The 24,339-nt window shown below is 37.1% G+C and overlaps 3 protein-coding genes across 4 annotated transcripts; 2 read left to right on the top strand and 1 right to left on the bottom strand.

Annotated features, from left to right (window-relative positions):
- Positions 1-5,365: 5,365 nt before the first annotated feature.
- LOC143632862 (uncharacterized) lies at positions 5,366-10,672 on the bottom strand. Its single transcript, XM_077101284.1, has 16 exons — positions 10,548-10,672; positions 9,772-10,263; positions 9,428-9,668; positions 9,020-9,297; positions 8,764-8,940; positions 7,992-8,681; positions 7,822-7,910; positions 7,684-7,746; positions 7,506-7,594; positions 7,346-7,408; positions 6,675-7,256; positions 6,502-6,576; positions 6,345-6,409; positions 6,207-6,264; positions 5,899-6,130; positions 5,366-5,809 (listed from the first exon to the last, which is right to left on the bottom strand). Exons 2-16 carry the CDS (start codon positions 10,209-10,211, stop codon positions 5,391-5,393), a joined length of 3,561 nt encoding a protein of 1,186 aa, XP_076957399.1. The 5' UTR covers positions 10,212-10,263; positions 10,548-10,672; the 3' UTR covers positions 5,366-5,390.
- A 4,280-nt stretch (positions 10,673-14,952) lies between these two features.
- LOC143632861 (choline/ethanolaminephosphotransferase 1-like) lies at positions 14,953-18,279 on the top strand. Of its 2 annotated transcripts, XM_077101283.1 has the most exons (18): positions 14,953-15,154; positions 15,266-15,275; positions 15,379-15,429; positions 15,748-15,825; positions 15,948-16,023; positions 16,130-16,152; positions 16,249-16,349; positions 16,472-16,566; positions 16,653-16,721; positions 16,810-16,876; positions 16,998-17,061; positions 17,138-17,178; positions 17,270-17,354; positions 17,487-17,549; positions 17,631-17,689; positions 17,773-17,825; positions 17,922-17,994; positions 18,082-18,279. In XM_077101283.1, exons 1-18 carry the CDS (start codon positions 15,018-15,020, stop codon positions 18,101-18,103), a joined length of 1,167 nt encoding a protein of 388 aa, XP_076957398.1. In that variant the 5' UTR covers positions 14,953-15,017; the 3' UTR covers positions 18,104-18,279. The 2 variants fall into 2 exon arrangements, with proteins under 2 accessions (XP_076957398.1, XP_076957397.1); XM_077101282.1 differs by lacking the exon at positions 14,953-15,154 and having other exon boundaries at positions 15,238-15,275.
- A 2,348-nt stretch (positions 18,280-20,627) lies between these two features.
- Positions 20,628-21,515, top strand: LOC143632784 (germin-like protein subfamily 3 member 2). Its single transcript, XM_077101209.1, has one exon. It carries the CDS (start codon positions 20,817-20,819, stop codon positions 21,468-21,470), a length of 654 nt encoding a protein of 217 aa, XP_076957324.1. The 5' UTR covers positions 20,628-20,816; the 3' UTR covers positions 21,471-21,515.
- Positions 21,516-24,339: the final 2,824 nt, after the last annotated feature.

Genomic DNA, 24,339 nt, shown 5'->3' with positions numbered 1-24,339 from the left:
ATCATGAAAGAAACCACAGCCCGTGGTATAATGGACGCACTATCCAACATGTATGAGAAGCCTTCGGCAGCGAATAAAGTCTATCTTATCCGAGAGCTAGTGACAACAAGAATGAAAGAGGGTGGGTCAGTTACAACTCATATCAATAATCTTAATTCGATCTTGTCCCGCTTAGTGTCAGTTGACATTAAGTTTGATGATGAAGTTCAAGGCCTCTTGTTATTATCCTCTTTGCCCGACAGTTGGTCGCAAACAGTGACTGCAGTTTGTAGTTCGTCTACAAATATTACTTTCGATGGGATTCGAGATCTGATTCTGGGAGAAGATTCAAGACGCAGAAGTTCAGGTGAATCATCAGGCAATATGCTAGTCACAGAAGGTAGAGGTAGGGGAAAACAGCGAGGCAGTGGGAGCAGGAAGAGGAGTCAGTCTAAGACTCGTAAGGATATTGAATGTTGGGGTTGTAAAGAGAAAGGACACTTCAGGAATCAGTGTCCGAATGGTAAGAAAGAGGTGAACGTTACAGAAGACGACACAGATGACGGGGTCAGTAGTGATGAGGCTTTGGTTTGTAGTGTTGAGAGTAGCGTTGATGCTTGGGTGATGGATTCTGGTGCATCGTTTCATGCCACTCACTGTAGTGAAACGATGAAGAATCTTAAATTTGGGGATTTTGGAAAGGTTCGACTAGCGAATGATGATATTTTAGAGGTTACGGGTATGGGAGACGTTGATTTGATAACTTCAGCCGGTACTTCTTGGACTTTGAAAGACGTGAGGGTTATTCCAAGTTTGAAGAAACGTTTGATATCAGTTGGGCAGTTGGATGACCAAGGGCACGATGTTAAGTTCGGGAATGGGCAGTGGAAAGTAGTCAAAGGGAATCTCGTGGTTGCTCGTGGCAAGAAAATGGGTTCGTTGTATATGGTCGATATGTCACCGAAAGGAGTGGATCCAGTTTTGGTGAAAGACAAAGTCCGGTTCACAGAATCTCGTGGGCAGAAGAAGGTTCGTTTTGCAAGTAACAAACCCAGAGCCAAAGTGAAGATTCAGGATGAACGAGCTAGGAAGGTTAAATCAGTTGGGGGACATCGTGACAGTGGGAGCACAGGTCGTGTTTCAGTTACAGTCCCAGGTCGACAGTGGATTAAGAAAACCAGTATTCCAGCTGTAAAAGTCTCTCCAATGAATTACTTGCTGAATATGGAGAGTGTTTGTTCTCAGGTTATCTCAGGATCCGGTAGTTCGTTACAGTGGGAGCCGGTAGGGACAGAGAATGGGTCAGGGGCAGTTTCAGCCGTGACTGACGTGTTGGAGCTCCGGGGAGCTTCAACGGGCCTTCAGGTTAATTGATGAGAAGGCGGTGGCAACTAGAAGAAGTTTAATGTTCAGATTACAGAAGTACAATCAGGAGTGCAGACGAGAGTACTCAAGGCCTCCGAGTGGGAGATTGTTGGGTTCGTAGGCCTTGTTGGCCCGGTTTATTATATGAAGTCAAAAGAGGAGACTGGTGTGGGCGGTCGGGCCCAAGCCCGGCCCGGTTTAGATTTCTTGCATAATAATTTACTAACCCTAGTTCAGTCTCTATATAAACAACATTATGTACTTGTAATATTGGTCACTCAATAAAGATATACCTAGTTGCCACCCGTGGACGTAGGTCAGTTTAGACCGAACCACGTTAAATCCTCGTGTTCGTTTACTGCTTTCGTGTGTGTGTTCAGTTTCGTGTGTGCGTTTAATCCTAACACAGAACGGGTCCTACACCTAACAATCGATTAATTGAACACGAACTAAACACACGGAAAATATTTGGCAAAACTCACCAATTTTATTAATCAAGAAAATAGCTCAAACTTGATCAATTCTCCGTAACCCTAAAATAAATTCTTTGGGATTATAATATATAAAGATGACTATTACAACTGGAAACCAAATCAAACTCATAATTTAATAAATAAATAAAAGTCCATCTTTATCTACTAAAATAAACTAGAAAATTATCTCCAACTAATAATAATGAGATCGATCCGGTCAACTATATATGCTCGACATAAGCCAATCTGATTTGGTACTAGGTTCAGTACTAATAATCTTAAGTATAGGTTTAATATACAGGCAGGAAATACATTGCAATTTAACAAAATTAATATCTATGTGCATTCGTGTAATAATAATAATAATAATAATAATAATAATCTTAAGGACAGAAAGAAAGAAAGACACTGAAAGTTGAGAGAAACGTACTTGCTTTTGTGCCGGCAGCAATGGTTTTGTGTTTGGTTTTTCCCAAATCAGATTTATACTTTTATTTTTTTATTTATTTATTTTTATTTTTTTTTAAAACGTAAAAACAATAAGTTTGATATGGTGTTTATTTGGTTATTTATACACCAGGGTGGTTAGCCCTGCTTGCGGTGCGCACATATGATGTATATATGTGTGAACCCTCGGGTGGGCAAAAGTGAAATTGCACTAATTTTGACGTTATTTTACTAATCTCGTGAAAATAACGTTAAAAGTGACGGACGGTTAATCAGGCATCATGTAGTGGCGTTGATAGCTGAAAGATAAGGGTACATGCACCGATCAGCTGGTGTCCCGATGATTGAGTGCTATGTGCCTTATGTCCAAGGCTTGATGCAAAACTACTATCGAGCCGGGGGTCTCACCGGAAGCAGCCTCTCTATCCCTATGGGGTAGAGGTAAGGCTGCCTACATCTTACCCTCCTCAGACCCTACCATAGCTTTGCTATTGGTGGGATATACTGAGTACGATGATATTGATATTGATATACACCAGGGTGGCCTATACGAGTCGTATAGGCTCTATACGGCTCGTATAGGTGCATAGTCAAGTCCTTTTCAAGCAGAAGTGTCAGGATTTTATTCTTTTGTATCGTTTAGGGCATATACGGCTCGTATAGAGCTATATGACTCGTATAGGGTCTATTTGACTCGTATAGTTTTTTTTTCAATTTTAAAATTACCAAATATTAACAATAACACCCGAGTTGGTTACAAAATAAAAATATGCATAAGAACCTACGTACAATATGAGCGTTTCGGGGTAACGACTTTTTAGTTTTATTTGTTAGTGTAGATGTTTTGGCTCATGTTAACTCAGCTTTTGAAATATAGTCTTTATAATTTTTAATATTATACTTTAATGCCTTATAGACACATGACAAATGAAATAGAAGTTGTCGGGTGACGCATTATTTAGCGTATTTAAATACTTTATCATCATTTTTTTACTCTAATTGATTGCGCTTGTAAAAGAAAAACTTTTTAAACATTATAAGCAAAATTATAATAATCCATACGCGATAATTAACTAAGCAACCAAACAAACATGTAATCATAAGGACCAAAACATAATATCCAAAACAAAAGGTCCAAAACATAAGGTCCAAAACAAAAGGTCCCAAACATAAGGTCCAAAACATAAAGTTTAAAATACGCAAACATCTAAACACCCGATGATAAAATAACGACTACAAGTTCAAAATACATCAACATCTAAACACCTGATGATAAAATATCGACTACTGTGGCGGGGCCTCATATGCCTCTGGCGGCGGTGAACCAAGTATGCCCTACTGTGCTGGAACTGTACGACCCTCCTCCCTCGCCTGCGTAATCATCCAATCCATCATCCATGCGACCCTAGCGTCTATACGGCGAGTGGTAGCAACAAGCTCACGTAACGTATCATCCACATGTACTCATTCATGGTTGTGGTCACCATGGCTCACCCGTAATGCCCAACCGTTGTATTCATTGTGGTATTTTCCAACTAATTGAAACGGACAATTAGTTTTTCTTATACCCGAACGTCTAACTTTCGCGGTTGACTTGTATACTCCACCGCGATCACACATAAGGAATATTTTTATCACATCCCTCGCGGCGTTGTTCTTCGTTCGTTCGGTGACTACGACGGCACCGTTCTCCCGACCTATTTTTTGGGCCCAGTTCTTCAATTCATCAAGAGATATAAATATCACTAGATTATTAAATCCCAATATTACAATTAGTCAAACAACTTTCTATAGAAAATCAAAAATATCAGACAAATCTATCATATTTTAGGCTTATACCCAAATGCTACAATAAGACATACAACTTTTGGTATTATCTTACAAAGCAACACACAAATCTTACATGGTTTGAGAAAGAAAATCTGATACCTGGTTTATACGGGTCGTATACCACCTATACGACCCGTCTAGACCAGATAAGTAATTAAAAATCTCTGGTCAAAGTACATGCTGACATGCTGTCTATACGAGTCGTATAGACCCTATACGGGTCGTATAGGTCAGGCGAGTTACGTAAGCTATACGAGCTGGATAATCTATTCGGCTCGTATAGGGCATATACGGCTCGTATAGACTGCAAAAAGCTGACACACTGACACGTTCGTACGCAGGTCAATAACTTAGGTCTATACGACTCTTATAGGCCCTATACGAGCCGTATAGCCTTATTCCCACACCATGGGGATGGTGTATGCATAGCATGACCCGGTGTTTATACTGTTTTTTTTTTCTTTTGGACATTAGTATTTTGTCATCAAGATTGTAGGAAGAGTTTTATGCACATATGAGAGATCCCGGACGAGATGACATAGATGAGAGAATTTACACCATTGGCTACATAGATAAAACATAAAGAAATTACAATAGATTCCCGGACCAACTCATCTCTCACCATATATGCAGGAGTCATGGCTATGCAATCTTAAGCATAAACATACTCTCTATCTCCTTATTAGCTATTAATATCCATTTACAGAAATATGAGTTGCATTTGACCCCTTCCAAAATAGACAAATGATATTTAGACTAAAACTAAAGCATGATTCCTGTCATTGTCATATAGTAACCGTCAGATGACATGATATTCTCTATATTAACCACTTAAATCAAGGTATATGCATTATTATATGTGAGATTATCCGTAATCCTTCAAACATGTAATAAAGTGTTCGCTTGAACCACGAAACAAGTGAAACCACTGTTTCACATCATGTTATATGTTTTGACAAATGATTATGTACTTGTCATTGTGATTGGGGCAAACCACCTTTGATGATGTTAATGATTTTTTCAAGTTATATTCAGAATTTAAATAACATTGACTAGTTAAATTCTTAAACCAGTATGTGTAAGCTATAACTAAGATAAAAAAATTTAAAAAATAAAATAATAAACAGGTCATTGATTTTGATCAATCCTTCCAGTTCAGATATAAAAAACATGAGAGACCATGAAAGAATAAACCAAAAAGGAAGACGATAATTACAAATGATGAGTTGGTTACATATCTTACCTTTTCCTATATCATCCAAATAATATACATTTGCACTGTTACTTCATACTATATCAAAACATATTCAATTCTGTAAGATCATCCATCGGTATCTCAAGTCCCGCTGAAAAATGGTCTTGTAATTCATCATCATCAAAATTCAGTAACGAGCTCAGATCCTGCGGACCACCTACCCCTAATTCTTCAATCGGGTCCAACTCGTTAAGCGGGTCAGCGTTTTCCCTGGACGTATCCTGGCCATGAGACAACATCCGACTTTCCCTAATTAGTGAAGGCTGTACAGGGTGTAGCGTTCTTGTTGATTGTGTCGGTGTTTGACCCGCTTTTTGTTTCGTTGTTGCCTTCATTTTTCTCTCGCCCTGGTATGCACGTTTTCCTGTCGCTCCGCCATACGCAGCGCCTACGTCATCCAGTAAAAGTTCTTTCTTCTTTCCTCTGTTTGATAGCGGTCCGTTTATGCCAAAAGCCTCATCTGATCCGTCATTAATATGTTAGCAAACACCCTTTATTGAACAGACTCAATATTAAATATAGCCAAATTGGTAACTGAATAAATCTTACCCGACGATAATCTTGAACCTGGGTGGGGATTTGGGAAACCGATATACTTTGTGGGAGGCTCCGACTCATAATCGGGTGGAGCAAAAAGGATATCCTTAAGTGGGGCCACGTTAAAGCAACTTACACCCGACTTCCCGAATTTGCGGCACCTGGAAAGAACTCTCCTTCCGAATGCCAATGCAACATGCTTTGGAATCTTTGGGGTCCCACCTCTAGACGGTCCTTTAGTAGCCTGCAACATATTCATGTGGATTTAAAAAAACTATGACCCATATTATAAGTCAATTAAACTAAAGGTTAAAACTTACGAGAAGCTTTCTGTAAGCTATCTCCACCAATCTATCCATTGCAAGCTGCTCAAGATCTCTGCATAAAAACCAGATGATGTTTAAGCTTTTAGAGAGATCATACATTGACGATAAGAAATATGTGTATAATGTCCTTACCGTCCTTCAAAGCCATATCCAACACTTCTACATATTTTCTCCAAGTATGCCTTCTTTTTATAATTCTGTAAAAAAAATGGAAGAATAGTAAATATTGGTGATCATTGTGGATGATATAATAATATATCATACTATATTAAGTTTTCATTGTAATAACCTGTTGTCGAAGTTTTGTCTTCAGTTGGTTGATTTCTTGCTTGATTGCTTCATCCTCCTTGTCATCCAACTTAGGCTGTTTTTTTTATAAATAATGAGCCAATATTTTTTTTAAATGTTATATAAGAGGTAAATTATATATTAAGCAAAATGAATACGAGACTATTAGCTTACCACTAACTCAGGATATAGTCCTATACTGTGGAGCTCCAAAAGAAGTTTGTCATCCAGACGCATTTGGTCATGCTGATTATTATCAAATGAAGGAATGCCAAAGCCTTCCATGTGTACAACTTGTGGCCTGTTGACCAAATTCTTCGAGATCCCAGCCAACGCCACGTCACCACATGGAGAATCGTTGACAGTAGGGCTTCTAAAATTGTTGGTGGTACATCCGTTGCTAGAAAAAGACAACTTCACAGAATGTGTGCTTTGAAACATGGTCTCTTGTTCGACTTCCATTCTAGCCCTCTTTCTAGGCTCATTGAAATCATCATGGTGAAATGTGTCATAAGCTGACCCGCCGAAGGTATCTTGAAGTGGTATATTTTCAGTATTTTCTTCTTCAAGTTCGTTGACGGTATCTTCTATAATGAGTGCTGATAATACTCTTTGGAACAATGGGATGAATTCTTTAGATGTTTTATCTGAATCGAGTCTTCCAGAAAAAGACTCACTTCCCTGATGTTTCACATGCATTTTTCTTTCTGCAGAACCATTTGCGTCATATACAGAGACTTCATGTGTAACACTCATCTGGGAAAGCAAATAAATATTAAAAAAAAAACTTAAATACCCGAAATGACCCTAAAGAACATAACAATATATCAGGCAAAAAATGGTACCGCGGCATTATTTGTACGACCATGAAACTGGGGAAAGTTTTCTTGAAAATCAGGTTCTTTTAGCTGCTTCAAAAGCATCACGAGTGATTGAAAAGTTAGAAATCAAAAATGGATATTGAATATGTGATGATTAAACAACATTGTCACAAATAGTTCCCACCTGTGTGGATAAGTGGGTTTTGTCTTTTGTACTGACGGGAGCAAATATAGGTTCAAACTTTTTCCAAAAAGCGCTTGAGCATGCTAAATCTACACAGAGCAAAAACATAATGTACCATACGCTAAATTGCATTGCTATTTTACACCAAAACTAAATAATAGTACAATAATTGTCTTACAGCTAGCATTACGAGCATGATTTGCAGCTGCCGACAGTTCTTCACGGTCATCATCAGATTTCCCTAAATATCATATAAAAATTTCACATTTTGTAGAAAGCTATAAAAAAAATTTCTTTATATCCCATGGAACCATACCTGTACTCTCAGAAGCACCATTCTGCAAATTACCAAGACGTGAAAACCCCTTGCGGTCCGAGAGCTTTTTCAAAGGCCGTCCCGACTTACTGGCAAAAAATGCATCATTTCATGAGTAAAACAAAACAGATTAAATAAAAACTGTCATTTCAATAAACAAATTCTAGAACCTTCCATTCTTCTCAGAAGCAGGCTTATTGCTTCTAGCTGCCTTAACCATGGGTGTATTATCCAACTTATCCCCGGTTACTGAAGTGCTAGCCCTTGCAATTAACGGGCCTCGTCCACCGCGGCCCTGTTTCTTCACACCCTCGCCACTTTCTTCCTTAATCACCGATTTAGCCTTCATTCCAACTGCTAAAGAAGGTCCAACAGTTTGACCACCAACAGATTCTTCTCTTTCAGACACCCGGTATGGAGATTGAACCGGTTCTAGTTTAGGTTTTAACGGTTTGGATACAACAGAACCATTGGTTCCCTCAGAAGCTAACCTAACACTAACATCTGAGTGCGAACAGCTGTCAGATGATAACGGTTTTTCTTCTTGATTTGAAACCGGTGATACCAGATTCGCCCTCCTGGTTCGCGAAATCTTTTGTGGTCTCTGGCCAACCCATTGAGCCATATTAGGAGAAGATGGGCCTGCGGGCATAGCCCGTTTCTGATTTATAGCTCCACTGGTTGATGGGATCTTACTGCCACCTGTCACATTCTCCCAGCTTTCTGGAGTTCCAGATAAGCGGGGTGTACTTGGTGTTGAGTTGGCTGGGACCATGGCACCGTTACGTGAAGTCCTTGTAGCCTTCCCTTTTGTCACTAAACTACCACTGGGAATATAATTATCATCACGAGTACTTAACCTGCAAATAGAAGATAGTTAAGACAGTATAAATGCATAAATGTTAAACATAGTAAGACGTCAGATTAAAAGTAAATACATACTTAATGTTTCCTTTTGTAAGAACTCTTTCCTTGTTTGGTCCACTAGTAATATCTCTTGCGGGCCCCTCGAGTTCATTTCTGGGAGACAGGCGAGCACGAGAACCGTTAGGCAAAGACGACCCTTCTGACTTGTTATCCGATTTGTGACTACTGGAAGTACCATTAGAGGCTCCTAATCTGCAATATAATCTTACTAACTATTACGAACTAAATGTATGATGTAGCTGCATATGTTTGTTGATAATAAACAGGTTACCTGTAAGGGTGAGTGTCATTCGATTGCAAGGCAGGTTCACTAACAACTTTGTTTTGAACAGTTCTTTTTGGTTCTCCATTGTTATCCATAGGTCTAGTAGAAACCGTTCCTACCGAACGTTTTCTTTTCATCTTTTTATCCCATCCTTCCCCGCCTACAGGCAGCCTCTGAACTTTATCTTCTGAAATATCAGATTCACCAGCATTATCCTTGACTGAATCTCGATCTTTAGCCATCACAACAGGCTGCTTTCTTAGACCATTACTCCGTAAGTCCGACTATTTTAAAAGTGGAAAAAGGGAAACATATAAACAGGCTTCACAATATGTAAAATTCTAAGTGTGCATAACAAGCTAATGAAGTAACAAAACAATTAATATGATGTTCCAAGTCATATAAGAAGCAAACCCTTGTTTCTGCAACGGAAGTGCGGACACGCTTGTTCAAAAGAACATTCTTGGGACGATCTTCTACTCTTTGATTTACAAGTTCTGCAGGGTTTCTGTAAACTTGAGTTCCAATCTTTGAGTTCGTAGAGCCTGCTTGATCATTAGTCAATGATTCATTTCTCTGTGTTTTCTTTGTGTTTACACCGTCACAATATTTATCCAACTTATGCAAGCGTTCATCCAATTTGCTCGCCCTACCCCTGTTAAAGCATTGCCTCACGAAATATTACACCTAATGCACATAAATATTACACCTAATGCACATATTTGTAACATACTGAAACAAAAGGTAACAAAAAGTACCTAGCTGTGTTGCAAGTATCCACAACACTCGATCTCAAACGCTTCAGATCCTCTGCAACATTCGGAGACGAAGGCTTCGAATTAGCGGAGACCGCAGCACCAGAAGACCCATCTTCATTTCCACTTCCAGCAATTATACCCATAACCCGTTTCAACTCACCCGACCGATCACTCTTCCGATCACCCATCTGAATCGGCTCAAGCGACAAACACTGCGACAACGGCAACAAACTCCCAGCCGCCGACGCTCCCGAACCACTACTTCCACTTCGTGTCACAGCAAACCCCGAATTAAACATCCGAGCCTCCGTCCCATCTCTACCTTCCCGAAAGCTTCCCGGTCTATCCAAACTCCCCCGTTTCCCATTCGCATACGGTCCCGAAAACCCCGGCTCGGACGAACTGGCGGAAGCCGATTCGAATCTTGCATTGGCAGCCATAACTTAACACACTTCCAACACTCCACGCATACGTAAAGTGTTAAACTTTATGCTGAATAAATATAAAAATCACATTTTTATTGAATAATCTTGATTTATTAAAAACAGATCAAGAAACAAAAAAGTCAGCGTTTTTATCATGTGGGTACTACACATTCCGACCATACACTAACTAAAGCTACATGGGTATGTCTTAAAACAAGCAAATACAGCAACCACATCACGTAATTGAACCAACAAGCACGGAATTGAACAATTGTGTACCCTAGTTGTTGGTGGGGCAATTGGGAGCAAAATTGGTGGGTTAATTGTGCAATTGAATTGGGGAAATGGTACCTGAGATAGTGAATTAGACGCCGGAGAGAATATCCGGTGGGTGGCGGTGGTGGATGGTGGTGGTCTTCTCCGATTCCGTCGTGGTTGGTTTCGTCCGCGTTATTTGTATGTTGTGTTTTGCGTTCAGAAAGAAGTCGGCTGATTGTGAAAAGGCTGGGCCTTTTAGTTTTACGGGTTAATTGTTTACATTGGGCTTCTTTATTATTATTATTATTTTTATTTTTATTATATTTTACTCATGTTCATTACTTTTGATCAAATAAAGAAATTTATCAGGGTATATATATGTGAGTGACAACAATTGTTACATGAGTTGTTATGTATACGTTATTTTACAAGAAAAGTTATATAATACCGTGTTGGTATATTAGAGCATTCTCAATTCATTCTCTATCTCTATCTCTATAATTACATTAAAAAACACTGCATTTCTCTCTCCAGTTTAATTAAATAATATTTTTTATACCATTATCATTACAGTTTTCTCTCTCCTATACTCACAACCAATCCAACAAATATTAAAAAATAAATAGGAGAAACAATGTTTTCCTAAATGTTTCCCCAAATTTATAAAAAATCACTGCATTTCTCTTTCCACCCTATAATTTACACTCACAATCACTCACAATCTCACCCTATAATTTGCAAACTTCCCTCACATGATTATATGGAATGGAATGAGAATGCTCTTAGTATATGTTACTTTGTGTAGCACGTTAACTGGTAATATGTTAATGTGTTAATGTTATCAAAATAAGGAACATGGTGTGAGTCGTAACATGTTTAGTGAAATTTTCCGTAAGAGAAAAAAACACATATCAGATAAAGTGGTCAAAAGATGAAATGTTTTGGGAAAGCATATCTTCGTGTAATAGGATTGCAAAAACACATTGCCTAATCTTGTGTAAAGCCTTTTAAAATGGACACGGATTGAATGAGAAATTTCTGGATAGTTTATATCAGTTGTTATATATGAAAATAAGTTACACGTGTGGATTTGGTAAAAAAGAAATTATTATTAAATTTTATGAAAAGTTGATGTGCAAGTTTGACAGACAATTCATGTTCAATCGTTATCCATCAGGCAAAAACTTCACTTTTGGGCTTGAACAATTCTTTCTTTAATTCCAACCCTTCACACACGTTGTTACCTCGCCTTTGGCGATACTAAAACATAAAATTATGCTTTAAATTAATCTTCATTATTTTACATGTATTATTTATATCTTGATTCCTGAGATACCAAATTTTTTTTAAATAATGTATATCATCTACCTTGATATAGCGAGACTTGTTGAATGTGTTAGAACCTATAATTAAAAGACGAAACCATAGAAGAAGAATTATCTCAAATCCAAGCTAAACGATTCATTCTTAGCTATATGTATATATCGACTTCTTTGATAGGTAATTACAAGTATTATAATAGTACATAATTAGTGGTTCTATATTGCTAGGTTACACTTTTGAACCAACTAATATTCTAGTTGTAACAATGTGACGAGTTGTAAGGTTATCACTATCTATTCCTAACGATAAGTTGTACACCAATGATTTATGCCGCACTAGAGAAATGCTTTTAGTGGAACAACTTTTGATTCAAGAATCAAATAGAGGACTTGTAGCGCATTTGTTAACATCCAGACATATAATAACTTATCAAAACACAATCTTTTCTCTCTCTGTGTAGCGAGCTGTGCATTCATGGCTAAGCAACACATTACGAACGATCACTCCTTAGATTTCACACACCCTCCAAGTTGGTCTCATATATCATGCCTATCATATTCACATTCCTCACCATGTGTGTTTTTCTCATGCTTTAGGACCTTGCAATTGTGAGAATGATGTCCAACCTCAGTTTAAAATGTGACAGACTCCCATAGAAGCATGATGTTTTTTTAACATATCTTTTGCCCACACGAACAAATTTCTCCTCCCTTTATTCGGAATTTGACTTTGTTACCCCGAAATGGCTGGTCATATTTGACAAGGGTTGTTTATGTTGAACCATGCATTTGCATTCCCTTTTAAGCCAACTTGTTTGTCCTCTTCGATGTGAAGATAAAACACGAACTTTTCAACAGTTGTTTCTTTCGCTTGCGTTTAAAATATTATCAAACACCTTATCATGACACGCCAAATAAACCAATGACCCCAACCACGGGTGAGGGTTTTTTATAAAGGCCAATAATATTCAGTGGCGGATTTAGAATGTAATTTTAAGGGTAACAAAATTTTTTAATCGTGCCTTAAGAGAAAAAATTTACCTGTTTTGCGAATACAAGGGACCTGGTTACGTGTTTCGAGCGTCCCGACGCTTGGTAACACGTTTCGCTCATACATGCACTCGGTAACGCGTTTTACACGCCCTGGACCGGTTTCGCATTACACGCATACCGGTGACGGGTTACTTTTGGAACATAAAGGCACCGGTTGCTTGTTTTGCTCGTATCAACGCTCAATAACAAGTTTATTTAAGTTGGTCTTATAATTTTAATTAAACAGTAAGCTTTTAATCATTTTGGGCTTTTAATAAAACTTTGATGGGTGGATTTTTGAGCTTTTGATTTTTTTGAGGGATAGCATAATATAATTTCATGGGTAACGTGATACATAAAACGTCAAAAATAAAATAAAATTCCATTTCACAGGAAAAGTTGAGTGCTGCCCTTGCCTTCAAGCTACATTGGCCCCTAATAATATCAAAAAAAAGAAAGAAAAAAGAAGACAACTTGCAAGCTGCAAGAAACCAAAAGAGTACAAACAACAAAATAACAAAATAGAAACCGGAAACAATTACAAAGGAAAATTTGTGAAGTTGAACAAACACCAAGCCTCCCAATAAGAATGAGGTCACCTTGATATCCTCCACCACTTTGTCCACCGAAATTGCTTGTATCATTTGGTGTTCCTCCTTGTTGTTTTTGTATTTAGTAGGGAAATCGAAAAGCTCTTTCACCGAATCGAGCCCCAATGCAACCTGTAATTTTCCTCAATTATGAATAACGAACCAAATCCAAAATGAGAATCTCAAAGACTTCAGCTTTCGTCATGAGGTTTTCTCATCTATGATGTGTTTCCTTGTAAAAATAGAATTTAATAACCCGTTAGTAATCCAACCTCCGGATAAAAGAAAGAGTAGGCATGTGAATCCATAAAAGTTAAAACACCCGGGACGTAAGGCACACGATGACACACACGGCTTAACGGGCAGGACAAGCCGTAAATGGCACGCGGCTAAGGAACATATTCTCACCCATTATAAACGAATCTCTCTTTATTCTGTTTTTTTATTTTTTATTAGGCGAGGCGGGAGATATTATTATTTCATTTCAGTCACAAAATCGAATCATTGATTGATTTATAAACATAAACTAATCTTTTCTTATTGTCTTGGTTCGCTCAAAATCTCAGATCTACCTTCAATTTTAAATTAAATTCATCTTCATTCATCACCAATTAATGCATTTCTGCACATAAGGTATTATTATTATTATTCATCCCTAAACCCTCACCTATTGTTCTATGCGATTTTATCTTTTTTTTATATGTTTTTTTTTCTTATGTAATCGCTAATTCCAGTTTAATGATACGTGTACGGTGACTTAATTTGAATAATTTATATATATTACCAACCCTAGGCCATCACTTTAATTTGTTCTTCATTCTCGTATGTAATCCAGTTTAATTTTTTGTGTCTGGTTGAATTTGTGTATGGATTTATAGTTTTATTATGCAAGTAGTAAATATGTTACAAGCCCTAAGTATCAAATTGGAAGAAATAGAAATAGAGAGATAATAATAAACCAGTGCAAAACAGTACGTCACCTTACTGGTCCATTGTGAAACTTTAAACCATAGTTGTGAAAGGGTGAGCCTTGGGCCTAGGCGTACGATTATAAACCAAGGGCATGAGCTAAGCAAGTTGCATAGGGTAAACGTACGATTTTTGGGGGCTTTCTTTTTTGTTTTTTAGGCTTGTTTAAGGATAGTTTAGGATGGTGTCATGCCATTTTCTGGATGTTTTAGAACAATTTTTCTGGTATTTGTAGAATTTTACCAAAATTTTTAGCATTTGGCCGGAATCTCGCTTGAAGGTTGCCAGATAGCCTGGAGGGCAGCAAGGCGGTTTTTTTTGCGTTTTGACAGCATAACTTTAGTTATAAACGTGTAATCCCCCCCCCCCCCCCCCCCCCCTTTGTCATTTTTGATGAATATCATTGCTTTGTGATGCTTCAGTTGTTGAAATTTTTATGTGAAAATCTGTGCTTTGGTGGTTATTAAATATAATATGCTTATTACAGATTCATAGAGAATGTTGTTACTTAATGTAGTCAAAGAAAGTATGACCTCATGCTATTAGGCAATTACAGTATTGTATCTATCTGGTTATTTGATTTCCATTTTTTTAGTTGATTGTTTTTCTAATAAATTGCAGGTTGTAAAAGCTAAAGAGTGCTATAAGAAATGGGTTATATAGGTGTTCATGGAATTAATGCACTGCATAAATACAAATACAGTGGAGTTGATCACTCTTATGTTGCAAAATATGTCTTGCAACCTTTTTGGACTAAGTTTGTTACTTTCTTCCCTCTTTGGATGCCGTAAGTAGCACTATGTTTTTATTTGTTTGATTTCATATGTTATTAGATGTTTGATATTATATAATCACCTAACCGATTTATATCTTTTTTTGCATATCATGGACACCTTAGGCCTAATATGGTAAGCATGCATTTCAACCATATTATGTTGCCTCGATACGATAATTAAAAATTTTCACTTTCGTTTCTTTTGCTTAGCAGTTAGCACGTGTTTTTCTTTTCAGATTACCCTCATGGGATTCATGATGTTGCTGGGTTCTGCAGTTCTTGGCTATGTGAGTCTATGCGCTTGTTTTTTTTAATTTTATGTCTTACACATTTTCGTCCGTATTATATTGACATAGTTGTTGAGCTATTTCTATACTTTATTTCACTTCATGGTGAAAATTCCTGATGTTGGATTTTTTTTATCTTCCCTTTCTATTGTGGCATTAAAAAGCATGCTTTTAAAGTATTCTTATGGCAGAATATATTCTAATTTAGTGTGTGCAACTTTTAAGTATTTATGGACAATTAAAAAGTGTCTATTAAGAGTTCAGTTTTCTTTTGCTGCATTTTAGACTTATTTTTATACGTTTGGACAACTTTTTTAGATATATTCGCCTCATTTGGATTCTCCACCACCAAGATGGGTTCATTTTGCTCATGGACTACTACTTTTCTTGTACCAGGTTTGCTTTCACCTTAGTGGCTTAGTAAAAACAAGTTATGTATTTATACCGTCTTTATATTATTTTTCCAAAAGTTTGGTTTATCATTGATTTACTTCCAACTTTTTTGATGTATATACTAGACCTTTGATGCTGTTGATGGAAAGCAAGCAAGAAGGACAAGTTCTTCTAGTCCACTAGGAGAACTTTTTGATCATGGTGAGTTATAAAACTCCTTTATACTCCTTTTTCTTTGACTTTTTTCTATTTCGACCATTTTTATGTGCTAAAATATGTAAATTGATGGCCTTTATTGATTATGCAGGTTGTGATGCACTTGCATGTGCTGTAAGTCATCTTTCATAGTTTCATGCTTAATTATAGACGTTGCTCCCATTGGTATTTTTATTTTAGTTTTTATTATATTATAATTCCTTTATTTAGTTGGAGGCTTTGGCTTTTGGGAGCACTGTTATGTGTGGAAGAAATACATTTTGGTTCTGGGTGATTTCGGCTGTTCCATTTTATTGTGCAACCTGGGAACAGTAAGTAGCTTAAACAATCCTCTTTTCTAGTTTTTTTTACAAATTTTCAAATGATTTTTGCACAAGTCTATGGAAAAGACTTTATTGTTTCAACAGCCTGCTGATTTTTTTGCATGTTGCAGCTATTTCACCAACACCCTAATCCTTCCAGCTGTAAATGGACCCACAGAGGGTCTGATGCTGATATATATGGCACATTTCTTTACAGCTATAGTTGGTATGTCACTTCTAGTCATTCAAACATATGTTATATGTTCCTTGTAACTAAATAACTTGATCAAATGATGGTGGTTATACTTTCAGGCGCAGAGTGGTGGGCCCAGGGTTTTGGGAAATCTATTCCCCTCCTGAGTTGGGTTCCATTTATAAATGGTAAGATATCCGGTGTTTAGTATATTATGCGTGTAGTATTTGTTTTGTTGAACTTTGATTTGATATTTTGATGTATTGTTGTATTCAGGAATCCCTACTTCAGATGTTTTGTTACTTATGGTATTGTTTGCTGTTATACCTACCGTCACATTCAAGTAAGTAAAGTTCTTCATTTCATCAAACATGCCTTTCAAGTAGATATATCTTTACTTTAAGTATTGGTAGTTGTTTTAGAATCGCTAAATAGTTATGAATTGACTTGTCTTTTTGTCACAGTGTACAGAATGTTTATAAGGTTGTGCAATCAAGAAAAGGAAGTATGCTAAATGCATTGGCTATGGTAATATATATTCTCGTGCATTTTGTTTTTTTAAATCCTTTGGTGGCTTACTGGTTTTATTGTTATTTCATGTCAGCTTGTTCCATTTTGCGTGCTATTGGGAGTAATTATTTCATGGTGTGTACCTTTTTCTCTCTTTGTATTATCATGAACGGTATTTAAGACGTTTGAGCTGCAGTTAAAACCCTTGACATTTTCTGTTTTTCAGGGATTATATGTCTCCATCTGATTTAATTGGAAACTACCCACACATGGTTGTGATGGGAACTGGACTGGCATTTGGATTCCTTGTGGTAAGATTATAGTTACATTACTTCTCTTACATTTTCTACGTTTTAGTTTATTTTTCGTGTCTACAAATTACCAAAATGACCTCATTTGAATTCATGACTGCCCATATTAATGTGAAGATCTTGTTTTGACAGGGAAGGATGATATTGGCTCACTTGTGTGACGAACCCAAGGGATTGAAAACCGGAATGTCTACTGTAAGTTCTATTTTAACACCTTTGAATATTCCATTTTGCAATCATTGATTGAATTAATATTATTTGTTGTTTTAAATGCAGTCATTGCTTTATCTTCCACTTGCTATTGCAAATACGCTTACCGCCAGGTTAAATGATGGGTATGTAGTCTCATAATGTCTTTCTTGTAAAAAGTCAGAAAAACCCCTCTTTAGTTTGTATCTAACGTTTAAATTTATCTCAGAGTTCCCTTAATTGATGAGAAATGGGTGCTTCTCGGTTTTTGTTTATACACAGGTTGGTGTTCATCGTTATGATTTGAAGTAAATTATTTTGAAACAGTTTTACATGCATAGTGGAATTAATTCTTGCACAAAATTTTGGTTATTGCAGCTGCACTGTATCTGCACTTTGCCACATCAGTCATTCACGAAATAACAACAGCTCTCGGAATCTATTGTTTCAGGTAACAAAAAAACGCCATTACTTACTTTTGTTATATGATCTATGTGTTGATTTTTTTGGCCTCTAATCATGTTGAAATAATTATCAGAATCACAAAGAAAGAGGCTTGAGACGTGTTCGAGTTCGATACCATGTCATCTCTTATAAAGGTAGTGCAGTCTTTAGATGCAAGTGTTTTACTTCTTTCAACCTATCCAGGAATTTTGTTCATGTCATGTTATTTTAGTTGGATAGATTCAGATCTTTTGAGTTTTTTTTTTTTTTTATGGGTGCAAAAGCTTAGTTTTGATTGTTTTTTTGATTTAGATAGATATTACAAATTACTAGATGCATAATGTAATAATTTTAAGCTTAATTATATTTATATATTGTTATATTATATATAATTAAATGTAAAGAGCTTATGCAAATCAACATTGAGAACCCTAAATTTCTATTTACTATACGAACATAAGGGGTTGTTTGGTTTGCAGAATGTTTTGATGGAATTGGAATCCATCAATGAAATTAAAATTTGAAGGAATTAGAATGAACTCCTATCATGTGTTTGATTGGGAAAATGCAATGGAATCCTTTAACGTATAAGGTTTGCAAACCTCTCAAAGCAATTAGAATGTAAACCAAATATTGATTTCTAAGAAAATTAGTTCCCATTTTGTTTCAATTCCTAAGGATTTTGTTAATCAAATAAGCCCCCTAAGAGTTATAGTTACATATTCACATGAAAGTTACATTTGATTTATATATACTAGTTTATATAACTATGTTTTTACGATAAAACAACTATTAATATAATAGTAGTGAGGTTTAAAAATAATAACTTAATATTGATCACTAAATAGATGTAATATGGAATAGGAAAAGGAGGTGGTGGACTTGGTCTATTCAATACAATCTTCGAGCGGTGGGATTTCCTTTGGAATAGAAGATGGTGGATTTGGACTATCCAACACTGTTTGTGATCGCGGATGTATGGGGTTGTCTTTTGCCATTGAGTTATCCTGGATTCCCGGTTAGCTGGACTTTATTCGATGGTCGTTAGAAAAATAAAAAAATAAATTGTAGATTCTGAAGTAGTGAAAGAAGTAGCTAATACTGTATCACTTGAGGAGTTGACGTATGTTACTTTCTACCTTGATTCACTTAAGAATGTAACATCGTCTTTATGGCGTATATTAACTTTTACATCATTTTGTATCAATTTAGGTGTAATATGATTTATTTTACCCTTTTTATCCTACCAAATTTATTTATAAAAAAACTATATAATTACATAACAATTTCATAGACATGTAAGATAAGTGGATGATACTTGAAGAAACCTTATTCGTTTATAATTTTATCGTTATGTTAAGCAAAAAATTTTAAAATAAAAAAGTAGTATAAAAGTAGATTGAATAAATTAACTAATACAATAATTAAAACAATTTATACAAATTTGAAATTTCAACTCTTTAACAGGTCATCATAAAAAAGTTCACTCAATTCATATATCAAACAGAAAAGGATACTTAATAGTTAATAACCTTACTAAAGATCAAAACTTCGTTTAGTCGTCTCCCTAGCTATACCCGTTACACGACATGAATGCCAACTCTTATACACCTATATTACGTGACACGTTTCATCTTGACATAATATAAGGTGATGTTTAAATAAAACGACAAACTTAATTACACGTCTTCGCTATAAGTCAATTGACATGATCAAATAGTTTTCTAAAAAAGTTATCTTGACCATTCATTTAAGATGAAATAATGAAATTAAAAGCATTGGCGGACCTACACCTTTGGTCTGGGTGTCGGCCGACCCTTGTAAATTTCTTTTAAAAAAGGTGAATTAACTGGTCAAGAATATGACTTCTAGTTAAAGATGCTAAACTAGTATTACGTTTGCTAGCTTCACCAAACACTCACAATAATCTTGGAGAGTACAAGATAGATCGAAAAGAAAACTTAATGCTTTCAAATTTTATCGTAGACACTTGGTACTTGAAAGACTAATGATCAAAATTGATAAACGAATCAAGATCGCAACTAATATAGTCATTTTCTAAACAATATATGATATTGTAATCTATAGATTCGTACAAACTTGAAGGTAACAAATCAAAATCTTGGAGAGAAATGAACCAACTTTGTAACATAGCAAATCTTTTTCTTAAATTGCAAACAAAATATTTGTAAAATCTTAAGGAGACAAAAGAACCGTCATGATACATGTGGGCAACATTATCTTATAACTTCACTTCTAATACAAGTCTCCTATGATCTTTCACTTGTACACCCTCTTCCACACTTAAAAAGCCATAACAACCACTCATCATTCATCTCCAATTATTACTTTCAATATGTACAACAACAATATACACAATTACACACATCTATTGAATAACAAACATTAGCATATACTTAAATCACAAGATAACGTGTATTTGGCATCTCCAAGCATTGGTGAACAAAATGTATATTTTCTTAAGACACGTTTAATACAAAACCAGTTTTAAACAGAGATTATCAAAACCATATAAATTGACTTCCCCAAGAAACGGTGAACAAAATGTATATTTTCTTAAGACATGTTAGATAGGAAACCGTTTTTATGATACATAACCGTTTCGCGTATCACATATAAAGTAATAACAAGAAGTGTGTATGCATCACATTATATTTCACAATACCTTTGAACTAAAGGTGTAAGTAATGTTGCATGATTGAACCTCACTAGCAATCATACTCATTAATCATTACTCAAACCCCATTAAATTACCTATAAATTTTCAATCTTCAAACCCATTCCCCACCATACCCCATAGCTATAACCATGTTTCCCAATATGACATTTATATTAGTTATGTTCATCTTACACTTCACCATCCTAATCCACCACCTTTCACCGGTTTCCGCTTCCGACCCTGATCCAATTCAAGACTACTGTCTACCCTCTCCCCACACCCACCAATGCAAAAACTCTTCATCACTCACAGTCGAAGATTTCGTGTTTTCAGGCATTAAACACCCTGGAAAATTCACTAACAAATTCTCTGGCGTCCCAGTGTCCGTCACTGCATTCCCAGCGCTTAACACACTGGGAATGTCGCTTGTTAGAGCCGACTTTGAGGTTGGTGGGATCAACGTCCCACATTATCACCCTCGAGCCACTGAAGTGGCGTATGTGCTTGAAGGGAAGGTTTATTCGGGTTTCGTTGACACACAAAATAAAGTATTCGCAAAAGTAATTGAAAAGGGTGAAGTTATGGTTTTCCCGCGGGGAGTGTTGCATTTTCAAATGAACGTTGGGGATGCACGGGCAACCGTTATTGGGAGCTTTGATAGCCAGAATCCGGGCTCGGTGAAGCTTCCCGTGGCGCTGTTTGGGTCGGGTATCAAGGATGAGTTGTTGGAGAAGGCTTTTGGATTGAAAAGTAAAGATGTTTCAAAGTTGAAGAAGAGATTTGGAAGTGAAAATGAAGACTAGATATGAGTTAATGTGAAAATGTATCCTATGTGTTCTTTATATTGTTTTCTTATAGAATGAAAATTTATTCTTGTAACTTTTTTTATCAGTAACAGTTTTGTTAAGAAACACTTGTTTGATCTTTTTCTAGTTTGTAGATTTTTTAATTATGAATCTTCTTTACAAAAAAACTTTTAGTGATTAAATGAGCTATTGTTGTTGAATTTGTTGTTTTTGTTAAGTACCAACTCAAAAACCCAGCATTTCTAAGTATTACAAGAGTACCTGAATAAATCTTATCCGTTATAAACAACTGAAAATTATGTGAAACGAAATGGTCAGCTAGTCATTATTCGACACTATATATATATTTTTTTGAACGGCAAATTAGGATCACTCACGGACCACTAGAGTATCATCGTGTCACCAGCAGAACCACGCGATCATATCCATCTCCACTAGGCAATAATGCCTAACCACCAATTCAGGAGGAAACCCAATAAATCTTGGGAAAACCCCCTTGTGGGATTCGAACCCAGGACCTTATGGTTCCTAAGCCTTATCCCACCACCAAGATGACACTAGGCTATAAAGCCATGGACTTATTCGACACTATATAACCTATTATTATTTTAATTTTTAAAAGAAATCAAATTTAATAGGTATTTACAAAAATGTAAACCTGATTTTGAGGGAGAGAAAGATGGAATTAATTAAAAAAAATGATAAATATATTTACCTAAACGTCCCTTAATATAAATAAAGCATTACTAAAATCAAAATGATAGAATTGCAAACAAAGTGGCGTAACATTTGTTGTTATTCTTTGATTTATTAAGATTTTTGACAAATAAAATATAGAATAAAACCCTACTTTCTCTACCCACCAAATATAGATTGTCAAACACACTTCTAATACCCGAAAACAAGTAGATTAGATATTTAGATTGTACAAATGGAACCCGCCATCCCGATTTCATCTAACTTTGGTCCTGACATGGATGGTGAAGATGTAGGTCCCAGCAAAGTCCAGTTGGACCCGCAAAACACACCTTGAAGAGGTACGTCTGCGCAAAGACCAACTGGTTCCGCAGAACCCACCATGCTCAGAGATGAAGACCTTACACGCAGTAAGCCAGCTGTTCCCGCAGGAAAGTCTCCCTTGGTACAGTACCCTGCCTGTTCCCGCAGCTATGGGTACAAGCCAAGAAGGAAGGCTACCCGTATTAACAGTAAGGCTACACGCACAAGACAATAACTATTATACTTCAGTAATGTCACCTGAAGGAATGAGCAGGGCGGGAATATTCCCGCCCAAAAAGAGCTAGTCCGTACGCTTCTGGAAGATCTTTTGTACTATACCTGCCAAGGTATGGACAAAATAGACAAGATCTGACCAGAGCAGCCCATGAATCAATCACAGGGTGACAGCTCACCGACAATAGTACGAGGAGGAGCACGCTCCAGTACAAAATGTCACTATCAGCCGCTGCCTACCCACCAATTCCCATCGTGGCACGTACATAGCCCGTAGTTGGTGGAAAAGGAATATTATACAGCTGGCCGTACCTTCTTGGAAACCTACCTTCGACTATAAATACTCCAACACCTTGGAACGGTATCATTATCTTATCTTCTCTAGCTATTTCTCTCAATATACACTTATATTCAGAGCAATCTAGTCTGATTCTCACGCCGGAGGGTGGTCACAAGGAGGAACCCCCCCCCCCTTCTCAGTGACGAGCTCACGGTGTCTGTTTTGCAGGTTAAGAAGAATAACCATCTTTGCCGGACCTAACCCTCGTGGGAAACATCTACTTAACCCTAAGATTATCCATAATCTACCGGGGTCATTTAGTGTTTCTTCATTAGCGCCATTCGTGCATTAAGCTAGAACTAATTCTCTCAGTTTTTTCAAACTTCTGGGAAGATGGTTAAGGTTACTCCGATGCCGAGGCCACCGAGTGACCAAGAAACTCCGGTAACCACAACCCCAGCTGCTGGGGGGAATACCGGCGAATACACGATTTTTACGAACACTACCCCGGCTACCCAAGTCGGGGCAAGTGCAGTAAACAACCCTCCCCTGGGATTCATTGATACCCAGGTAGAGAAGCAACAGACGAGGATTCCCCGCCAAACACTGGATCAAGTTAAAGCTTGGGCGGAAGCACGTCAGAAAGAATTCCAAGCTGAGTTGGATGAACGTTTACGTTCACTCCAACAGGCCAATGATGAATTCGGAAGCACTCGACAACAGCTCAACATGAGCAATGATTGCGAATATTCGGATGACGATTGGGAAGAATCTGACAGCGACGCAAACCCTCGTCATAAGGCGAAAGGGAAGCGTAAAGAAATAGACTTCCGCTCGAAAAGAAATTTTGGAGAAACTTTCAAACCAAAAAACGCGGGTGGAAACCCACGTGACTTCTCCAAAACCTTTAGACCAACTATTGCAAATGCGGGAACGTCCAAGTTTGCAAGAGACATTGCGGAAGCAATTGCTCCAAAGAGTGCCAAACAGATGTCCAACATAGGCACTTACTATGGCGTATCTGACCCGGACGATCACTTGAACAGATTTATAGCGGGGGCAACCGTCAGCAATTTGACTGAACCCACATGGTGTTACATGTTCCAGATGACACTCGTCGGGGCAGCCAGAGCGTGGTTTGATCGTCTACCGGTCCACCACATCTATGATTGGGCAGACTTCCAGCACAAGTTCAGCCAGCACTTCAGTCAACAAAGAAAATACACTGAAGAGCAGTGGACGATCCTCAACTGCGTCAGAGAGGAGGACGAATCTTTGCTAGACTTCATCACTCGCTTCAACTTAAAGAAGCTAAGTCTGGGCACCATCAGCGAAGATCTTGTTCGCACCGCT

Source organism: Bidens hawaiensis, unplaced genomic scaffold (genome assembly GCF_021521415.1).
Source record: "Bidens hawaiensis isolate Kalapana, Puna unplaced genomic scaffold, B.hawaiensis_p1.1 tig00006534_1, whole genome shotgun sequence".
In the NCBI taxonomy this organism is placed as follows: domain Eukaryota; kingdom Viridiplantae; phylum Streptophyta; class Magnoliopsida; order Asterales; family Asteraceae; genus Bidens; species Bidens hawaiensis.
Note: the sequence above shows the minus strand (reverse complement) of the source record. Positions and strands in the feature narration are given on the sequence as shown.